Source organism: Meleagris gallopavo, unplaced genomic scaffold, assembly GCF_905368555.1.
Source record: "Meleagris gallopavo unplaced genomic scaffold, MGAL_WU_HG_1.1 scaffold_8, whole genome shotgun sequence".
NCBI classification, from domain to species: Eukaryota; Metazoa; Chordata; class Aves; order Galliformes; family Phasianidae; genus Meleagris; species Meleagris gallopavo.
In genome coordinates this window covers 52,611-67,690 of record NW_028147022.1, presented here as the reverse complement: position 1 = coordinate 67,690, position 15,080 = coordinate 52,611, and the positions used below count along the sequence as shown (strand labels likewise).

Below are 15,080 nucleotides of genomic sequence, written 5' to 3'. Positions count from 1 at the left end.
ATGAACTCGTCCGGCTACGAAGACGCGGCGCCGGCGGAGGACGCGGAGGAGCTGCCGGCGGCGGAGAAGGAGCTGGCGGAGGACGCGCCGTGGAAGAAGATCCAGCAGAACACGTTCACGCGCTGGTGCAACGAGCACCTCAAGTGCGTCAACAAGAGCATCGGAGACCTGCAGAGGGACCTGGGCGACGGGCTGCGGCTCATCGCCCTGCTGGAGGTGCTGAGCCAGAAGAAGATGGGCAGGAAGCACCACCCCAGGCCCAACTTCCGCCAGATGAAGCTGGAGAACGTCTCGGTGGCACTGGAGTTCCTGGAGAGGGAGAGGATCAAGCTGGTGTCCATCGGTGGGTGTCTGTGGGGCTGGGTGTCTGTGGGGCTGGGTGTCTATGGGGCTGGGTGTCTATGGGGCTGGGTGGCTATGGGGCTGTGTGGCTATGGGGCTGGGTGCTATGGGGCACGGGGTGATGCTGGAGTTCCTGGAGAGGGAGAGGATCAAGCTGGTGTCCATCGGTGGGTATCTGTGGGGCTGGGTGTCTATGGGGTGCTATGGGGCTGGGTGTCTGTGGGGCTGGGTGTCTGTGGGGCTGGGTGTCTGTGGGGCTGAGTGCTATGGGGTGCTATGGGGCGGGGTGCTATGGAGCGGGGTGTCTATGGGGCACGGTGTGATGCTGGAGTTCCTGGAGAGGGAGAGGATCAAGCTGGTGTCCATCGGTGGGTATCTGTGGGGCTGGGTGCTATGGGGCTGTGTCTGTGGGGTGCTATGGGGCTGTGTCTGTGGGGTGCTATGGGGCTGTGTCTGTGGGGTGCTATGGGGCTGGGTGTCTATGGGGCTGGGTGCTATGGGGCACGGGTGATGCTGGAGATCGTGGAGAGGGAGAGGAACAAGCTGGTGTCTATGGGTGGGTGTCTATGGGGCTGGGTGCTATGGGGCTGGGTGCTATGGGGCTGGGTGTCTATGGGGCTGGGTGTCTATGGGGCTGGGTTCTATGGGGCTGGGTGCTATGGGGCATGGGTGATGCTGGAGTTCCTGGAGAGGGAGAGGATCAAGCTGGTGTCCATCGGTGGGTATCTATGGGGCTGGGTGCTATGGGGTGCTATGGGGCTGGGTGTCTATGGAGCAGTGCTATGGGGCACGGGTGATGCTGGAGTTCCTGGAGAGGGAGAGGATCAAGCTGGTGTCCATCGGTGGGTGTCTGGGCTGGGTGCTATGGGGTGCTATGGGGCTGGTCTATGGGGCTGGGTGTCTATGGGGCTGGGTGCTATGGGGCTGAGTGCTATGGGGCTGGGTGTCTATGGGGCACGGGGTGATGCTGGAGTTCCTGGAGAGGGAGAGGATCAAGCTGGTGTCCATCGGTGGGTGGCTGTGGGGCTGGGTGCTATGGGGTGCTATGGGGCTGGGTGCTATGGGGCACGGGGTGATGCTGGAGTTCGTGGAGAGGGAGAGGATCAAGCTGGTGTCCATCGGTGGGTGGCTGTGGGGCTGGGTGCTATGGGGTGCTATGGGGCTGGGTGTCTATGGGGCTGTGCTATGGGGCACTGGGTGCTATGGCTGGAGTGTCTGGAGGGGAGAGGATCAAGCTGGTGTCCATGGGTGGGTATCTGTGGGGTGCTATGGGGTGCTATGGGGCTGTGTCTGTGGGGTGCTATGGGGCTGGGTGCCTGTGGGGCTGGGTGCCTGTGGGGCTGGGTGTCTATGGGGCTGGGTGTCTATGGGGCTGTGTCTATGGGACATGCTATGGGGCTGGGTGTCTATGGGGCTGGGTGCTATGGGGCTGTGTCTATGGGGTGCTATGGGGCTGTGTCTATGGGGCTGGGTGCTATGGGGCACGGGGCGATGCTGGAGTTCCTGGAGAGGGAGAGGATCAAGCTGGTGTCCATCGGTGGGTGTCTATGGGGCTGTGTCTATGGGGTGCTATGGGGCTGTGTCTATGGGGGTGGCTATGGGGCTGGGTGTCTATGGGGCTGGGTGTCTATGGGGCTGTGTCTATGGGGCTGGGTTCTATGGGGCATGGGGTGATGCTGGAGTTCCTGGAGAGGGAGAGGATCAAGCTGGTGTCCATCGGTGGGTGTCTATGGGGCTGTGTCTATGGGGTGCTGTGGGGCACAGGGTGATGCTGGAGTTCGTGGAGAGGGAGAGGATCAAGCTGGTCTATGGGGTGCTATGGGGCTGGGTGTCTATGGGGCTGGGTGTCTATGGGGCTGTGTGCTATGGGGCTGGGTGCTATGGGGCTGGGTGTCTATGGGGCTGGGTGCTATGGGGCACGGGGTGATGCTGGAGTTCCTGGAGAGGGAGAGGATCAAGCTGGTGTCCATCGGTGGGTGTCTGTGGGGCTGGGTGCTATGGGGCTGGGTGCTATGGGGCTGGGTGCTATGGGGTGCTATGGGGCTGGGTGCTATGGGGCTGTGTCTATGGGGTGCTATGGGGCTGTGTGCTATGGGTGCTATGGGGCTGGGTGTCTGTGGGGCTGGGTGTCTGTGGGGCTGGGTGTCTGTGGGGCTGTGCTATGGGACATGGGGTGATGCTGGAGTTCGTGGAGAGGGAGAGGATCAAGCTGGTGTCCATCGGTGGGTGGCTGTGGGGCTGTGTGCTATGGGGTGCTATGGGGCTGGTGTGCTGTGGGGCACGGGGTGATGCTGGAGTTCGTGGGGAGGGAGAGGATCAAGCTGGTGTCCATCGGTGGGTGGCTGTGGGGCTGTGTCTATGGGGTGCTATGGGGCTGGGTGTCTGTGGGCTGGGTGTCTGTGGGCTGGTGTGCTATGGGGCTGGGTGCTATGGGGCTGGGCGTTATGGGACATGGGGTGATGCTGGAGTTCGTGGAGAGGGAGAGGATCAAGCTGGTGTCCGTCGGTGGGTGTCTGTGGGGCTGTGCTATGGGGCTGGGCTATGGGGTGTGTGGGGCTGGGCTATGGCGTGCTATGGGGCTGGGCTATGGGGCTGTGCTATGGGGCTGGGTGCCATGTGTGGGGTGTGCTATGGGGCAGGGTGCTGTGCGTGGGGCGTGTATGGGGTGTGTGTGTGCTGTACTATGGGGCTGAAGGCTGTGCTATGGGGCTGTGCTATGGGGCTGCCCCATATGTGTGGGGCTGAAGGCTGTGCTATGGGGCTCTGTTATGGGGCTGGCCCCATATGTGTGGGGCTGAAGGCTGTGCTATGGGGCCGTGCTATGGGGCTGGCCCCATATGTGTGGGGCTGAAGGCTGTGCTATGGGGCCGTGCTATGGGACTGGCCCCATATGTGTGGGCTTGGGCTTGGGGCTGTGCTATGGGGCCGTGCTATGGGGCTGGCCCCATATGTGTGGGGCTGAAGGCTGTGCTATGGGGCCGTGCTATGGGACTGGCCCCATATGTGTGGGGCTTGGGGCTGTGCTATGGGGCCGTGCTATGGGGCTGGCCCCATATGTGTGGGGCTTGGGGCTGTGCTATGGGGCCGTGCTATGGGGCTGGCCCCATATGTGTGGGGCTTGGGGCTGTGCTATGGGGCCGTGCTATGGGGCTGGCCCCATATGTGTGGGGCTGAAGGCTGTGCTATGGGGCCGTGCTATGGGACTGGCCCCATATGTGTGGGGCTTGGGGCTGTGCTATGGGGCCGTGCTATGGGGCTGGCCCCATATGTGTGGGGCTGAAGGCTGTGCTATGGAGCCGTGCTATGGGACTGGCCCCATATGTGTGGGGCTGAAGGCTGTGCTATGGGGCCGTGCTATGGGGCTGGCCCCATATGTGTGGAGCACTTATGGGGCAGGGACTAGGGGTGGTGTCGGGGGGCGGGGATGTGCCGCCCCATAGCTGACCCCACGGCTGACCCTATGCCCCGTGGCCGCCCCATATCTGACCCCATAGCCACCTCATGGCCGGCCCTGTGGCTGACCCCAAAGAGCTGCCCCACAGCCACCCCACAGCCACCCCACTGCTGACTCCCTGACCCTAAAAGCCCAGAACCGCCCCACAGACAGCGGGGTGACTGTGGGTGGGAACCTGCAGCTGATGCTGCACCAGCTGCGTGCTGACCCCATAAGTGAGGCTCTGATCCTATAACCCCATAACTGACCCCATAAGTGGCGCTCTGATCCTGTAACCCCATAACTGACCCCATAAGTGAGGCTCTGATCCTATAACCCCATGACAGACCCTATAAATGGCGCTCTGATCCTATAACCCCATAACTGACCCCATAAGTGGCGCTCTGATCCTATAACCCCATTACTGACCCCATAAGTGAGGCACTGATCCTATAACCCCATAACTGACCCCATAAGTGAGGCTCTGATCCTATAACCCCATAACTGACCCCATAAGTGAGGCTCTGATCCTGTAACCCCATAACTGACCCCATAAGTGAGGCTCTGATCCTATAACCCCATAACAGACCCTATAAATGGCGCTCTGATCCTATAACCCCATAACTGACCCCATAAGTGGCGCTCTGATCCTATAACCCCATTACTGACCCCATAAGTGAGGCACTGATCCTATAACCCCATAACTGACCCCATAAGTGAGGCTCTGATCCTATAACCCCATAACTGACCCCATAAGTGGCGCTCTGATCCTGTAACCCCATAACTGACCCCATAAGTGAGGCTCTGATCCTATAACCCCATATCTGACCCCATAAGTGAGGCTCTGATCCTATAACCCCATAACTGACCCCATAAGTGGCGCTCTGATCCTGTAACCCCATAACTGACCCCATAAATGGCGCTCTGATCCTGTAACCCCATAACTGACCCCATAAGTGAGGCTCTGATCCTATAACCCCATAACTGACCCCATAAGTGAGGCTCTGATCCTGTAACCCCATAACTGACCCCATAAGTGAGGCTCTGATCCTGTAACCCCATAACTGACCCCATAAGTGGCGCTCTGATCCTATAACCCCATAACAGACCCTATAAATGGCGCTCTGATCCTATAACCCCATAACTGACCCCATAAGTGGCGCTCTGATCCTATAACCCCATAACTGACCCCATAAGTGGCGCTCTGATCCTATAACCCCATAACTGACCTCATAAGTGAGGCTCTGATCCTGTAACCCCATAACTGACCCCATAAGTGGCGCTCTGATCCTGTAACCCCATAACTGACCCCGTAGATGGCGCTCTGATCCTGTAACCCCATAACCGACCCTATAAATGAAATACTGACCCCATAAGTGGCGCTCTGATCCTATAACCCCATAACTGACCCCATAAGTGAGGCTCTGATCCTATAACCCCGTATCTGACCCCATAAGTGAGGCTCTGATCCTATAACCCCGTATCTGACCCCATAAGTGAGGCTCTGATTCTGTAACCCCATAACTGACCCCATAAGTGGCGCTCTGATCCTGTAACCCCATAACTGACCCCATAAGTGAGGCTCTGATCCTATAACCCCATAACTGACCCCATAAGTGAGATCCTGACCCCATAACTGAGGCTCTGATCCTATAACCCCATAACTGACCCCATAAGTGAGGCTCTGATCCTATAACCCCATAACTGACCCCATAAATGGCGCTCTGATCCTGTAACCCCATAACTGACCCCATAAGTGGCTCTCTGATCCTGTAACCCCATAACTGACCCCATAAATGGCGTTTTGAACCTGTAACCCCATAACTGACCCCATAAATGGCGCTCTGATCCTGTAACCCCATAACTGACCCCATAAGTGCCCCTGTAACGGCCCCATAGTCAACAAGGCCATCGTGGATGGGAACCTGCAGCTGATGCAGCCCCACCTCTGCTCTGACCCCATAAGCGAGGCTCTGACCCCATAAGCGAGGCTCTGACCATCTGACCCCATAACCACCCCACATCTGACCCCATAGGCCATGCTCTGACCCCATAGGCCATGCTCTGACCCCATAGGCGAGGCTCTGATCCCATAGGCGAGGCTCTGATCCCATAGGCGAGGCTCTGATCCCATAGGCGAGGCTTTGACCCCATAGGCGAGGCTCTGACCATCTGACCCCATAACCACCCCACGTCCGACCCCATAGGGGAGGCTCTGACCCCATAAGCGATGCTCTGACCATCTGACCCCATAACCACCCCACGTCCGACCCCATAGGCGAGGCTCTGACCCCATAAGCGATGCTCTGACCATCTGACCCCATAACCACCCCACATCTGACCCCATAACCACCCCACATCTGACCCCATAGTCGACCCTCTGACCCCATAGGCGAGGCTCTGACCCCATAGGCGAGGCTTTGACCCCATAGGCGAGGCTCTGACCATCTGACCCCATAACCACCCCACGTCCGACCCCATAGGGGAGGCTCTGACCCCATAGGCGAGGCTCTGACCATCTGACCCCATAACCACCCCACATCTGACCCCATAGGCGAGGCTCTGACCCCATAACCACATGTCTGACCCCACAGACAGCAAAGCCATCGTGGACGGGAACCTGCAGCTGATGCTGGGCCTGGTGTGGTGCTGGTGCTGCCCCAGCTCCGCTCTGACCCCATAGGCCATGCTCTGACCCCATAAGCGATGCTCTGACCCCATAGGCGAGGCTCTGACCCCATAGGCGAGGCTCTGACCCCATAGGCGAGGCTCTGACCCCATAGGCGAGGCTCTGACCCCATAGGCGAGGCTCTGACCCCATAGGCGAGGCTCTGACCCCATAGGCGAGGCTCTGACCCCATAGGCCATGCTCTGACCCCATAGGCCATGCTCTGACCCCATAGGCGAGGCTCTGACCCCATAAGCGAGGCTCTGACCCCATAGGCGAGGCTCTGACCCCATAGGCGAGGCTCTGACCCCATAGGCCATGCTCTGACCCCATAGGCGAGGCTCTGACCCCATAGGCGAGGCTCTGACCCCATAGGCCATGCTCTGACCCCATAGGCGATGCTCTGACCCCATAGGCGAGGCTCTGACCCCATAGGCCATGCTCTGACCCCATAGGCCATGCTCTGACCCCATAGGCGATGCTCTGACCCCATAGGCGATGCTCTGACCCCATAGGCCATGCTCTGACCCCATAGGCCATGCTCTGACCCCATAGGCGAGGCTCTGACCCCATAGGCGAGGCTCTGACCCCATAGGCGAGGCTCTGACCCCATAGGCGAGGCTCTGACCCCATAGGCGAGGCTCTGACCCCATAGGCGAGGCTCTGATCCCATAGGCGAGGCTCTGACCCCATAGGCGAGGCTCTGACCCCATAGGCGAGGCTCTGATCCCATAGGCGAGGCTCTGACCCCATAGGCGAGGCTCTGACCCCATAGGCGAGGCTCTGACCCCATAGGCGAGGCTCTGACCCCATAGGCCATGCTCTGACCCCATAGGCGAGGCTCTGACCCCATAAGCGAGGCTCTGACCCCATAGGCGAGGCTCTGACCCCATAGGCGAGGCTCTGACCCCATAGGCCATGCTCTGACCCCATAGGCGAGGCTCTGACCCCATAGGCGAGGCTCTGACCCCATAGGCCATGCTCTGACCCCATAGGCGATGCTCTGACCCCATAGGCGAGGCTCTGACCCCATAGGCCATGCTCTGACCCCATAGGCCATGCTCTGACCCCATAGGCGATGCTCTGACCCCATAGGCCATGCTCTGACCCCATAGGCCATGCTCTGACCCCATAGGCGAGGCTCTGACCCCATAGGCGAGGCTCTGACCCCATAGGCGCAGGTCTGATCCCATAAACAGCGAGGCCATCGTGGACGGGAACCTGCAGGCGAGGCTCTGCCTGGCGAGGTGCTGGTGCTGCCCCAGCGAGGCTCTGACCCCATAGGCGAGGCTCTGACCCCATAGGCGAGGCTCTGACCCCATAGGCGAGGCTCTGACCCCATAGGCGCAGGTCTGACCCCATAAGCAGCTGACCCATAGGGGACGGGACCCCATAGGCGAGGCTCTGCCTGGCGAGGTGCTGGTGCTGCCCCAGGTCCACTCTGACCCCATAGGCCATGCTCTGACCCCATAGGCGATGCTCTGACCCCATAGGCGAGGCTCTGACCCCATAGGCGAGGCTCTGACCCCATAGGCCATGCTCTGACCCCATAGGCGATGCTCTGACCCCATAGGCGAGGCTCTGACCCCATAGGCCATGCTCTGACCCCATAGGCCATGCTCTGACCCCATAGGCGATGCTCTGACCCCATAACCGCACGTCTGACCCCACAGACAGCAAAGCCATCGTGGACGGGAACCTGCAGCTGATGCTGGGCCTGGTGTGGTGCTGGTGCTGCCCCAGCTCCACTCTGACCCCATAGGCCATGCTCTGACCCCATAAGCGAGGCTCTGACCCCATAAGCGAGGCTCTGACCCCATAGGCCAGGCTCTGACCCCATAGGCCACGCTCTGACCCCATAGGCCACGCTCTGACCCCATAGGCCATGCTCTGACCCCATAGGCCACGCTCTGACCCCATAGGCCACGCTCTGACCCCATAGGCCACGCTCTGACCCCATAGGCCATGCTCTGACCCCATAGGCCATGCTCTGACCCCATAGGCGCACGTCTGACCCCGTAGGCGATGCTCTGACCCCATAACCGCACGTCTGTGACCCCATAGGCGAGGCTCTGACCCCATAGGCGATGCTCTGACCCCATAGGCGAGGCTCTGACCCCATATGCCATGCTCTGACCCCATAACTGATGCTCTGACCCCATAGGCCATGCTCTGACCCCATAGGCGATGCTCTGACCCCATAGGGGAGGCTCTGACCCCATAGGCGAGGCTCTGACCCCATAGGCCATGCTCTGACCCCATAGGCCATGCTCTGACCCCATAGGCGAGGCTCTGACCCCATAGGCCATGCTCTGACCCCATAAGCGATGCTCTGACCCCATAGGCGATGCTCTGACCCCATAGGCGAGGCTCTGACCCCATAGGCGATGCTCTGACCCCATAAGCGATGCTCTGACCCCATAGGCGAGGCTCTGACCCCATAGGCGAGGCTCTGACCCCATAGGCCATGCTCCGACCCCATAGGCGAGGCTCTGACCCCATAGGCGATGCTCTGACCCCATAGGCGATGCTCTGACCCCATAAGCGAGGCTCTGACCCCATAGGTGATGCTCTGACCCCATAGGCCATGCTCTGACCCCATAGGTGAGGCTCTGACCCCATAGGCGATGCTCTGACCCCATAGGCCATGCTCTGACCCCATAACTGATACTCTGACCCCATAGGCCATGCTCTGACCCCATAGGCGATGCTCTGACCCCATAGGCCATGCTCTGACCCCATAGGCGATGCTCTGACCCCATAACCGCACGTCTGACCCCACAGACAGCAAGGCCATCGTGGACGGGAACCTGAAGCTGATCCTGGGCCTGGTGTGGTGCTGGTGCTGCCCCAGCTCTGATGCTCTGACCCCATAGGCCATGCTCTGACCCCATAGGCGAGGCTCTGACCCCATAGGCCACGCTCTGACCCCATAACCGCACGTCTGACCCCACAGACAGCAAGGCCATCGTGGACGGGAACCTGAAGCTGATCCTGGGCCTGGTGTGGACGCTGATCCTGCACTACTCCATCTCGCTGCCCATGTGGGAGGAGGAGGACGAGGGCGCCCGGCAGCAGACCCCAAAGCAGCGCCTGCTGGGCTGGGTGCAGCACCGCGTCCCGCAGCTCCGCATCACCAACTTCAACCGCGACTGGAACGACGGCCGGGCGCTGGGGGCGCTGGTGGACAACTGTGCGCCCGGTAGGGGGAGCTGTGGGCTCCTTCTGGGGTCTTTGTGGGGTCCTTGTGGGGCCAGGGGGCTGTGGGGGGGGTTGTGGGGTGTTTGTGGGGCTAGGGGGTTGTTGGGGGTGTTGTGGGGTCCTTCTGGGGTCCTTGTGGGGTCCTTATGGGGCCGTGGGGTCCTTGTGGGGGTGATGGGGTGATGGGGGTTATGGGGTGATGGGGATGTGGGCCGTGCGCTCTGGGCGCTCGTGGACAACTGTGCGCCCGGTAGGGGGAGCTGTGGGCTCCTTCTGGGGTCTTTGTTTGTGGGGTCCTTGTGGGGCCAGGGGGCTGTGGGGGGGGTTGTGGGGTGTTTGTGGGGCTAGGGGGTTGTGGGGGGGGTTGTGGGGTCCTTCTGGGGTCCTTGTGGGGTCCTTATGGGGCCGTGGGGTCCTTGTGGGGGTTATGGGGTGATGGGGGTTATGGGGTGATGGGGGTTATGGGGTGATGGGGATGTGGGCCGTGCGCTCTGGGCGCTGGTGGACAACTGTGCGCCCGGTAGGGGGAGCTGTGGGGTCCTTCTGGGTCTTTGTGGGGTGTTTGTGGGGCCAGGGGGCTGTGGGGGGGGTTGTGGGGTGTTTGTGGGGCTAGGGGGTTGTGGGGGGGGTTGTGGGGTCCTTCTGGGGTCCTTGTGGGGTCCTTATGGGGCCGTGGGGTCCTTGTGGGGGTTATGGGGTGATGGGGGTTATGGGGTGATGGGGGTTATGGGGTGATGGGGATGTGGGCCGTGCGCTCTGGGCGCTGGTGGACAACTGTGCGCCCGGTAGGGGGAGCTGTGGGGTCCTTCTGGGTCTTTGTGGGGTGTTTGTGGGGCCAGGGGGCTGTGGGGGGGGTTGTGGGGTGTTTGTGGGGCTAGGGGGTTGTGGGGGGGGTTGTGGGGTCCTTCTGGGGTCCTTGTGGGGTCCTTATGGGGCCGTGGGGTCCTTGTGGGGGTTATGGGGTGATGGGGGTTATGGGGTGATGGGGGTTATGGGGTGATGGGGATGTGGGCCGTGCGCTCTGGGCGCTCGTGGACAACTGTGCGCCCGGTAGGGGGAGCTGTGGGCTCCTTCTGGGGGTCTTTGTGGGGTCTTTGTGGGGCCATGGGGCTGTGGGAGGGGTTGTGGGGTGTTTGTGGGGCTAGGGGGTTGTGGGGGGGGTTGTGGGGTCCTTCTGGGGTCCTTGTGGGGTCCTTATGGGGCCGTGGGGTCCTTGTGGGGGTTATGGGGTGATGGGGATGTGGGCCGTGCGCTCTGGGCGCTCGTGGACAACTGTGCGCCCGGTAGGGGGAGCTGTGGGCTCCTTCTGGGGTCTTTGTGGGGTGTTTTTCTGGGGCCAGGGGGTTGTGGGGGGGTTGTAGGGTCCTGGTGGGGTCCTTGGGGGGTACTTATGGGGCCAGGGGGTTGTGGGGTCCTTGTGGGGGTTATGGGGTGATGGGGATATGGGCCGTGCACTCTGAGCGCTGGTGGACAACTGTGCGCCCGGTAGGGGGAGCTGTGGGCTCCTTCTGGGGTCTTTGTGGGGTCTTTGTGGGGCCAGGGGGCTGTGGGAGGGGTTGTGGGGTGTTTGTGGGGCTAGGGGGTTGTGGGGGGGGTTGTGGGGTCCTTCTGGGGTCCTTGTGGGGTCCTTATGGGGCCAGGGGGTTGTGGGGTCCTTGTGGGGGTAGTGGGGTGATGGGGGTTATGGGGTGATGGGGTGATGGGGGTTGTGGGGTGATGGGGGTTATGGGGTGATGGGGGTTATGGGGTGATGGGGATGTGGGCCGTGCGCTCTGAGCGCTGGTGGACAATTGTGCGCCCGGTAGGGGGAGCTGTGGGGTCCTTCTGGGGTCTTTGTGGGGTGTTTGTGGGGTGTTTGTGGGGTGTTTGTGGGGCCAGGGGTCTGTGGGGTCCTTAGGGGGGTTATGGGGTGTTTGTGGGGGTAGTGGGGTGATGGGGGTTGTGGGGTGATGGGGGTTATGGGGTGATGGGAATGGGGGCCGTGCACTTGGGGCACAGGTGGACAACTGTGCGCCTGATAGGGGGTTATGGGGGGGTTGTGGGGTCCTGATGGGGTCCTTATGGGGCCCTTATGGGGTGATGGGGGTTATGGGGTGATAGGAGGTACGGGGGTTATGGGACATTGGGGTTGTGGGGCAATGGGGTGATGGGAGGGAATGGGGGGCCCCAGGCGGGGAGAGCTGGGACCTGTGGGTCTCCATGGAGCACTGTGGGGCGCTATGGGACTCAGTGGGGCGCTGTGGGTCTCTATGGTTTCCTATAGGGCTGTGCCCAGGCTGGCAGAGCTGAGACCTATGGGACGCTATGGGGTACTATGGGGCGCCGTGGGTCTCAGTGGGGCGCTATGGGGCGCCATGGGTCTCAGTGGGGCGCTGCTGTTTGTATAGGGCTGTGCCCAGACTGGCAGAGCTGGGACCTATGGGGCGCTATGGGGCGCTGTGGGTCTCAGTGGGGCGCTGTGGGTCTCAGTGGGGCGCTGCTGTTCCCATAGGGCTGTGCCCCGACTGGCAGAGCTGGGACCTATGGGTCTCAGTGGGTCTCAGTGGGTCTCAGTGGGGCGCTGTGGGTCTCAGTGGGTCTCAGTGGGGCACTGTGGGTCTCAGTGGGGCGCTGCTGTTCCCATAGGGCTGTGCCCTGACTGGCAGAGCTGGGACCTATGGGTCTCAGTGGGTCTCAGTGGGTCTCAGTGGGGCGCTATGGGGCGCTGTTGTCTCAGTGGGGCGCTGCTGTTCCCATAGGGCTGTGCCCCGACTGGCAGAGCTGGGACCTATGGGTCTCAGTGGGGCGCTATGGGGCGCTGTGGGTCTCAGTGGGGCGCAGTGGGTCTCAGTGGGGCGCTATGGGGCGCTGTTGTCTCAGTGGGGCGCTGCTGTTCCCATAGGGCTGTGCCCCGACTGGCAGAGCTGGGACCTATGGGTCTCAGTGGGGCGCTGTGGGTCTCAGTGGGGCGCTATGGGGCGCTGTGGGTCTCAGTGGGTCTCAGTGGGTCTCAGTGGGGCGCTGTGGGTCTCAGTGGGGCGCTATGGGGCGCTGTGGGACTCAGTGGGGCGCTGCTGTTCCCATAGGGCTGTGCCCCGACTGGCAGAGCTGGGACCTATGGGTCTCAGTGGGTCTCAGTGTGGCGCTGTGGGTCTCAGTGGGTCTCAGTGGGGCGCTATGGGTCTCCGTGGGTCTCAGTGGGGCGCTGTGGGTCTCAGTGGGGCGCTGCTGTTCCCATAGGGCTGTGCCCCAACTGGCAGAGCTGGGACCTATGGGTCTCAGTGGGTCTCAGTGGGTCTCAGTGGGGCGCTGTGGGGCGCAGTGGGTCTCCGTGGGGCGCTATGGGGCGCTGTGGGTCTCAGTGGGTCTCAGTGGGTCTCAGTGGGGCGCTGTGGGTCTCAGTGGGGCGCTGCTGTTCCCATAGGGCTGTGCCCCGACTGGCAGAGCTGGGACCTATGGGTCTCAGTGTGGCGCTGTGGGTCTCAGTGGGTCTCAGTGGGTCTCAGTGGGGCGCTGTGGGTCTCAGTGGGTCTCAGTGGGGCGCTATGGGGCGCTGTTGTCTCAGTGGGGCGCTGCTGTTCCCATAGGGCTGTGCCCCGACTGGCAGAGCTGGGACCTATGTGTCTCAGTGGGTCTCAGTGGGGCGCTATGGGGCGCTGTGGGTCTCAGTGGGGCGCTGTGGGTCTCAGTGGGTCTCAGTGGGGCGCTATGGGGCGCTGTTGTCTCAGTGGGGCGCTGCTGTTCCCATAGGGCTGTGCCCCGACTGGCAGAGCTGGGACCTATGGGTCTCAGTGGGTCTCAGTGGGGCGCTGTGGGTCTCAGTGGGGCGCTGTGGGTCTCAGTGGGGCGCTGCTGTTCCCATAGGGCTGTGCCCCGACTGGCAGAGCTGGGACCTATGGGTCTCAGTGGGGCGCTGTGGGTCTCAGTGGGGCGCTGTGGGTCTCAGTGGGTCTCAGTGGGGCGCTATGGGGCGCTGTGGGTCTCAGTGGGGCGCTGCTGTTCCCATAGGGCTGTGCCCCGACTGGCAGAGCTGGGACCTATGGGTCTCAGTGGGTCTCAGTGGGTCTCAGTGGGGCGCTATGGGGCGCTGTGGGTCTCAGTGGGGTGCTGTGGGTCTCAGTGGGGCGCTGTGGGTCTCAGTGGGTCTCAGTGGGGCGCTGTGGGTCTCAGTGGGGCGCTATGGGGCGCTGTGGGTCTCAGTGGGGCGCTGCTGTTCCCATAGGGCTGTGCCCCGACTGGCAGAGCTGGGACCTATGGGTCTCAGTGGGTCTCAGTGGGGCGCTGTGGGTCTCAGTGGGGCGCTGTGGGTCTCAGTGGGGCGCTGCTGTTCCCATAGGGCTGTGCCCCGACTGGCAGAGCTGGGACCTATGGGTCTCAGTGGGTCTCAGTGGGTCTCAGTGGGGCGCTGTGGGTCTCAGTGGGTCTCAGTGGGGCACTGTGGGTCTCAGTGGGGCGCTGCTGTTCCCATAGGGCTGTGCCCTGACTGGCAGAGCTGGGACCTATGGGTCTCAGTGGGTCTCAGTGGGTCTCAGTGGGGCGCTATGGGGCGCTGTTGGTCTCAGTGGGGCGCTGCTGTTCCCATAGGGCTGTGCCCCGACTGGCAGAGCTGGGACCTATGGGTCTCAGTGGGTCTCAGTGGGGCGCAGTGGGTCTCAGTGGGGCGCTGTTGGTCTCAGTGGGGCGCTGCTGTTCCCATAGGGCTGTGCCCCGACTGGCAGAGCTGGGACCTATGGGTCTCAGTGGGGCGCTGTGGGTCTCAGTGGGGCGCTGTGGGTCTCAGTGGGTCTCAGTGGGGCGCTGTGGGACTCAGTGGGGCGCTGCTGTTCCCATAGGGCTGTGCCCCGACTGGCAGAGCTGGGACCTATGGGTCTCAGTGGGTCTCAGTGGGGCGCTGTGGGTCTCAGTGGGGCGCTGTGGGTCTCAGTGGGGCGCTGCTGTTCCCATAGGGCTGTGCCCCGACTGGCAGAGCTGGGACCTATGGGTCTCAGTGGGTCTCAGTGGGGCGCTGTGGGTCTCAGTGGGGCGCTGTGGGTCTCAGTGGGGCGCTGCTGTTCCCATAGGGCTGTGCCCCGACTGGCAGAGCTGGGACCTATGGGTCTCAGTGGGGCGCTGTGGGTCTCAGTGGGGCGCTGTGGGTCTCAGTGGGTCTCAGTGGGGCGCTGTGGGTCTCAGTGGGGCGCTGCTGTTCCCATAGGGCTGTGCCCCGACTGGCAGAGCTGGGACCTATGGGTCTCAGTGGGTCTCAGTGGGGCGCAGTGGGTCTCAGTGGGGCGCTATGGGGCGCTGTGGGTCTCAGTGGGGCGCTGCTGTTCCCATAGGGCTGTGCCCCGACTGGCAGAGCTGGGACCCGGCGCAGCCGGTGCAGAACGCCCGCGAGGCCATGCAGCAGGCTGACGACTGGCTGGGGGTCCCGCAGGTGGGTTTGGGGTTTCTGGGGTTATGGGGTGGGTTATGGGG

The 15,080-nt window shown here is 62.3% G+C and overlaps 1 protein-coding gene across 1 annotated transcript in view; it reads left to right on the top strand.

Moving 5' to 3' along the window:
- Positions 1-15,080, top strand: part of LOC104917062 (filamin-C-like) — a 66,022-nt gene continuing 50,942 nt past the window's right edge. Inside the window, 3 exon segments of the mRNA XM_085215180.1 lie at positions 1-343; positions 9,400-9,645; positions 14,942-15,039. Coding sequence (XP_085071306.1) covers positions 1-343; positions 9,400-9,645; positions 14,942-15,039 — 687 coding nt within the window.